The sequence below is a fragment of the Aspergillus alliaceus genome (assembly GCF_009176365.1).
Source record: "Aspergillus alliaceus strain CBS 536.65 unplaced genomic scaffold BDW43scaffold_120, whole genome shotgun sequence".
Classification (NCBI taxonomy): domain Eukaryota; kingdom Fungi; phylum Ascomycota; class Eurotiomycetes; order Eurotiales; family Aspergillaceae; genus Aspergillus; species Aspergillus alliaceus.
Genome location: NW_022474803.1, coordinates 23,334 through 30,083, shown reverse-complemented (window position 1 = coordinate 30,083; position 6,750 = coordinate 23,334). Strand labels below are relative to the sequence as shown.

Below are 6,750 nucleotides of genomic sequence, written 5' to 3'. Positions count from 1 at the left end.
ATCTAATTTATCTTATTAATTAACTTCTATATTATAGTATTCTTTTTTTTAATCTTTCTCTTTAAGTTATTAAATTTCCTTTATAGTTCTATATATTCCAGGATCTTAATAGGATTAACAGTCTTGGTATTAGTCTTGAATTGCTTAATATATTTCTACTGTCCTGCAATAATCTTATCATGCTTAGTAAGCAAGTCTTTATACTTATTATAGTTAAGAAAGAATTTCTTAAATAGCTATTCAGATTTTTTAGTATAGAAATTAATAAACTATTCTATATCCACTTCTTGCTATATATTATCTTCTTTAATTAGAAGAGAAGAGCAACAGGCTGCTTTATCCTTTCTGATAGTATCTACAGAACATATTATAATAGATTATTCAATAGATCTCAGCTTAGTATCCTGCAGATCTTTATACCTGCGGATTTATTACTTCAAAACAGCACTAACACAGCTGCTATATTAGGTTCCACAGCTTCATGTCTAATAACTGCTGTAGAGTTCAAGATTGGGGTCCACGCGAGGTTGGTTAACTAGTCAGGTTAGCCACCACTTTTATATATAGATAAAAAAAGATAGGTAAAAAGAAGATAGTTAAATTATATGATAACTATTTATTTATAGATAGCTATTCCATAGTAGAAAGCTAGATATAGTAGCGTTTCTAACTGAATTCAACTATGGGAGAAGAAACACTATCATACAAGGGTTTGTGTTGTGGGAAGTAGGCCTGCCTAACCACGTGATGTACAGGTCATCACAATAAGTAGGAAGTATAAATAAGTTAATTACTAACTTAATATTAAAGATATATTCTAAGTAATAATTTGAATTAATTATAAAGAACTAAACTAAGTATATAAAATAAGTGTCCTTATATATTCCTTCTTGGAATATAGTGGTAGCTGGGTTGATATACCAGTAGTATATGTGTGGTATATGGTATACTGATTTGTATACTATTTGGTGATCGGTTGTATACCATTTAGCGTGTCACGTGATGTCAGTTATCTGGTCTGACATAAGTAGCGCGGCGGGTGTATCTTAATCCCGGTGTTACCTCAGCCTATCATTCTGCCTCATTTCTCCGCCTCTGATAAGGACGCTAGATAAGGGTCTGTAATAATTTTGTGCCATGACATCCGCTGCGAGTCATCAACTTCAAACACCTCCCATAATCCACACAAAATTCGGAAAAATAATCCAAGACCAGTATGGGATAGCCGGTCGCTGGCTCTACCCATGGAAGTATTGTCAGCCTGTCTAGCTGACTCGTTAATGCGTGGTTCGTGCCATGAACATAGTCAATAGATTAACTTTGACAATACATATCTTAATAACAACAGGAGATATTATAGATCTGACAGTGGATATATATTCTGCAGGGCCTTATTTACCTTCTGTGTAATTTTGGTGTTCATTAGTTGTGGTTGAAGCTCTAGGCGTAGTCAGGTTTTTGCCTATGGTTTGCCACTTGATTCCGCGCCCGATAAGTGCATTAGACAAGGGTCTGTAACAGTGTACAGGCATTGCTGACAGATAATCAGATTCTCAGTTAAGGCCCAGTGCAAACCACAAGCATTGAAGATCTGATCTAGGATTACAGATATCCAGGAGAGTATGCCCCCTGATTCACTGGCCAGGTAAGTCTCTATCAAGTCTGGTGATAGTTATAGAGTAATCCAAATCCACAGGTAACTCATAATCTAGCACAACAACACCAAGGAAAGTAGATTAGATTACAAGAGAAGAATAATATACAGGCTGCTAATCCAGCAAAAATAACAAAAAAGAAACAGAAAAAGAAAAACAGATCTAAAAGAATTTAGGTACTTAGAGTACTACAGAATGACTTAGGGACTGTTAACTGGGGGACAGCCAAAGGAACAGCCTGATGGACTAATCAGAGGTGCGGAGAGCGGATGGGGCCATGTCATGATACACGACACGCATAGCGGCGGCCGGGGCGGAACCGGACATGATGCGCGACACGTATTACCACGTAGACTAGTTCATTATTAATCAGTTTCCAAGTACTTTAGAAGTAGTTACCAAGTAGTTTTGTTAGCAATGTTTAGCCTGCATGGATATATATAGTACGTCGTATACACTACATTATCACAATACTCAGTAAAATTAGTCATAGAATCATTCAGACTCTTAATTTTTATTACTTAATAAGTACTTTAAAAGCAGTTAAACTACTATAAAAAGCCTACCAAGTAATTTGACTAGTTTTGATGGACTGTTATCTTTATAAAATGGTGTGTACATATTGATGGTAAAGGTATTGAAAATAAAAAAGTGGTAAGAAGAATACTCAGGTAACTTCGGTGTGGAATTTGGGGCACGGGCCAGATTCCACATGCCTAACTGCCTGAGGCACACTAGTGCGTCGATGCCAGCTTTTAGCGCGTCGAACCCAACTACTTTCTGAAATTGGAATGGAAAAAAACAGTGAAATTTCAATATTTCGCAACGAACTTTCCGATTTCGAAATTACACCATCCCTACGAAATGTTTGAGGGCGGCCCTTAGAGGGCGGGCACTTACCACCGCCCTCATTTTGCGGGTCTGCCAGCGGCCCTCGGAGGGTCGCCCGCGGGCTAGGGCGAGGTCTATCCCTGATGGCTTTGGGGGACGCTTTTCTCCCCATTAATCCGTGTCGATGACCACCGCATGCACTTGGCCATGCCGACTTTGACATAGTGCCCCAGACTCCTGCGCTTGCTGAGCTTGCACGAGACGCCGTTCTCCACTGGCAACGGGCTCGTATCAAGACAATCTGACACCGTCGTTGGGGCCCCCTCTCGCCCTTTGTCGCCTGGCGACATCGAGTGATAGTACTCGTCCGAGCTCAATAGGTTTTGTGTAGAGCTGTCCACCGTCAGTTGTTGGAAGAAGCCCGTGTCGCGCTGGCCCCAGCACTTGATCAGCAACCCGCTCATGTTCCCCTCCCGTAGCACCGTATACACGATGCTGATCTGCGAACCAATAGACTTCTTCTTGTTATTGTCGTTTGCTTTCTCAAACGGGTATGTAGGATGATCCATGATACCCCGGTGCATCGGCACGCCGAGATGCTGCCGCACGTAGACGTAGACCTGTCTTGAAGCGCTGCAGAGATACTTCTCGGTAGTCGGGTCGTCAAAGAAGGCGGTACGCACGGAGTTGTAATTCTTGACGAGCATGGTGCGCACGCTGTTCTGCCACTCCTGGAGCATGGGGGCGATGTCGATGACCCAGCGGCCGACATAGGTTTTGGACAGGCTGAATAGCTTCCCGAGCGAGTGGGTCACAGCCAGGTCTGCACGCTTGGCCAGATCGCAGGTGAGATGGCAATTCCAGTGTGCCATGAGCTCGCACCAGAGGGCGTCGGAGATGGGGCCGAGGTGGGCCTCTGTCACGATGTTGCCCAGGGCTTTCTTTGTGACGGCGTGTAGGTCCTCTTTGGCAAGATTCTCGAACTCGAGGTGCATGGCACGCAGGTCGAGGGCCTGACAGAGCACATAGATATAGGTGGCGATCATAAGCGAGAGGACCTCGACAGCGTCGGCGGCGTAGCGCGCGGCGAGCAATGCCAGGGAGTTGATGCCTTGGTTGTGCATCTCGGCTGATTGGACGAAGTTGCTGACAGGGTGGGCGAGGTATGCGAGCTCGGACATGTAGGACGCCATGTTGATGTCGACGCCTTTGAAGGCAAATGAGAGGCTAGGGTCGTCAGGGCAGAGATTGGGCGGTAGGCCCTTGCTGAGCATGGGGTTAAGCACCTCCGAGCACTGCGAGAACACCATTCTACCGATATTCTGCATGGCCGTCATGGTCTTCTCCATAGCCGAGGTGACCGAGGCGGCCTGGAAGTTGCCGCAATGATGGACCTCGTCGCTGGCGGTGTCTAGCAGGGGATTGTCGGTTGTAGAGTTCAGCTCCCGTTGGATCTGTAGCGACGCCAGCTCCATGTTCTCGATCTGCGGGCCGATCCACTGCGATGAAGTGCGCAGAGCATATCGGTCTTGTGCAAGTCCAGTACTCTCAGGATGAGAATTGGACACGAGGCCCGAGTCGGCTAGAAAATGGAACATGTTCCTAGCCGCTTCGTGCTGGCCCGGGTGAGGGCGAGCCTGCGCAATGAACGGATGGAAATTCCGTCTAGTCCCAAGCAGCGCTTCGGTGCACATGGCTGTCACAACCTGCGAGAACAGAACGAGTTGATTGGCCTCGTGGATTACCAGACTTGCAGCACCCACGCTGAACGCTGTCCCGTTAAGTAGGCCCAGCCCCTCCTTGGGCCAAAAGGAGATGGGCTGCAGGCCTGCCTTTTGAAGTGCTTGGTCAGCTGGAAGAATCTCATGGCCATGGTCCCGACCACAGTCCACGAAAATGTCAGGGTTCCCCTCCAGTGTTCCAGCAACATACGCCAGCGGGGTGAGGTCGCCGGAGGCGGATATACTGCCACGCAAAGGCACGACTGGTGTAAAATCGTGAGCCAGCAGAGTCAACATGTTGTGGATAACCTGGGTCCGTACGGCAGAGTGGCCTCTGACGAGAGAGTTACATCTCGTTAGCATCGAGGCCCGCACAACGGGCCGTGAAAGACAATGCTTTTTCAGGCCGTCGAGTAGTGGGGACGCGGACTTGCTTTTGTCTAACGGCAGGATCACCGCGGCGTTATGGTGCTGAATTAGGGCCTTCTGCAGCATCTCATGGTCATTCGTCCGCGCATCAGCACTGCCTCCAAACCCGGTATTGACTCCGTACACTGTCTCCCCTTCAGCGAGTTTTCGGTTCAGCAAGTCGACGCTTGCCACCAGCTTGGCGAGAATTTTGTAGTCATCTGTCAAATGTGCCGTAAGTCCAAACCTGCACGCATGAGTGAACGATCCATATGTGTGGGTGATAGTCCTACCTGGCAACAGCTGCCACAGCATTGACCTCAAGCGACTCTCCATCGATCACGATCTCCTGCTGTTTGGAGACCCAGTCCCATAGTCGAGAACACGATGAAAGGACGTGCCCTGTGTAATTTATGGACGAAGTGGAGCCATGCGTACAGTCCTCACAGATGGGCTGCTCCGCCATGGCGGATTGTGAGTTGTATAAAGATTCAACAGGACAGAGAACAGTAAATAGCGAGATGCTTAATACATAGTTTTCGCGGACATATGCCGTGAATTATACCCCAACACTGTCTGCCTCGGTCTTTTCAACCGCGCTACTTGTGCATGCACTGCGCTTTGCATATGCCCAGGACAATGCCGATTTGGCTGGCCTGCCTCTATATACACCAGGCCGTAAGATATTACTTCTCGTCGTTGAAGCTGCCCAGGCCGCCTGACATTGCCCTAATGCGGATAGCGGGTGTTCATTCCAGCCAAAATATTGCTAAACTATATATCAGCAGCTCAATCATTGCTTTGAATCTACTTGTCCTAGCCACAAGTTTTACTGCTGGCTGGATGGGATACATGACGTGCGCGGGTAATGTTTGCAGGCACTTGGCAGGTGTGAATCATCTATTAGCTGCATGAACAGAATATTGACGCCTTTCTATAGTTGCATCAAGTCTGCATGGGTGTGCCACACCCATGCATTCAGGCCATCCAGTGTCTGCTGTTTCGTTGGTTACTCCTTGTCTTGTAGGGATGGCAATTTACCGTATTTAATACAAATTACGGTAAATAAGGCATTGCGAACCGTAAATTAAGAAAATTGGTAATTTACTGCTAAACAAAGCATATTGTATTCGGAATGTACTAAACCGAATTAGGAAGCCCGTTTTGATTTTTGCTGTCCACGATACTCCAGCCCTCCAACACGCTCCAACTCCAGCACTCACAGAATAGTTAAACAGGAAAACCTCATGATCCACTCGGAGTGTGTGGAGAGTGTTACGCCATGAGATAAAAATGTCTTTTTTCTTCAAGGAAAGACTTTTTAATTTAGCTATAGTGCAGACAGGTCTAGTGCTGCCACTGCAACTCGAGATATGCCTTGAGGGTATCTCGCACGACAAGGCACTTGAATGTCCTTCCTATCAGACTCTTCTGGTTGCAGAAATACCGAAATCAGGTCAGAAGAAGCTCTTGTTCAGGCAATAATAAGTGAAGACTCGGCAACTTTCCAAGGCAGATAAGGATGAGCTGGAAAAACTTGCTGGGTTTACCATCAACTGTGGTGCTGAGCCCGATGGCCTGAAAATATATATTTCTAAGCACCTGTAAATCATTAGTTAGTTATGTAAATTATCAAAATTATGTAAATTTACACAGGTGACAGGATATCCTTATCATCGAGGGTTCCATGCACAAATATAAATAATACCCACACTAAGGCGAGCCACTAATCCAAGTCTACCATTGACAAAGGCGTGGCGGCTTTTCTTGTGGAACGTACCAAAGCTGGGATGCGAAACTAATTAGCTATAGGTGGATTCAAGGGGGGAGGAAGTAACATTATCCCTAAAGATGACTGACTCGGTATAAACCATATACCAAGTAGCCTTTCGGTGAAATTTCTCAACTACGATATCAAAGTAGGTTCTATAGCATATATTACAGACAGACAGCAGGAGAGGTAAAAACCCAATCCCCACAGCGTGGGTCCTGCGAGGTAGTCACAGAAGGGAAGAGCTCTGTCATGTTCTTTAATATAGTTACCTTGCTTTTTGTGAGAGATTTAATATATTTTCAGTTAGTCCTTTCTGCCGTGTTGATCATTGTATTGTAATTCAGAGGAATGTTGTTCTTAC

General features: G+C 45.8%; 1 protein-coding gene across 1 annotated transcript; it reads right to left on the bottom strand.

The window, feature by feature from the left end:
• Positions 1-2,620: 2,620 nt before the first annotated feature.
• On the bottom strand, positions 2,621-5,081 carry BDW43DRAFT_317369 (aromatic amino acid ammonia-lyase; the record flags this gene model as incomplete). The annotated part of the gene is made up of 2 exons (XM_032048529.1): positions 2,621-4,862; positions 4,909-5,081. 2 exons carry the CDS (start codon positions 5,079-5,081, stop codon positions 2,621-2,623), a joined length of 2,415 nt encoding a protein of 804 aa, XP_031893708.1.
• Positions 5,082-6,750: the final 1,669 nt, after the last annotated feature.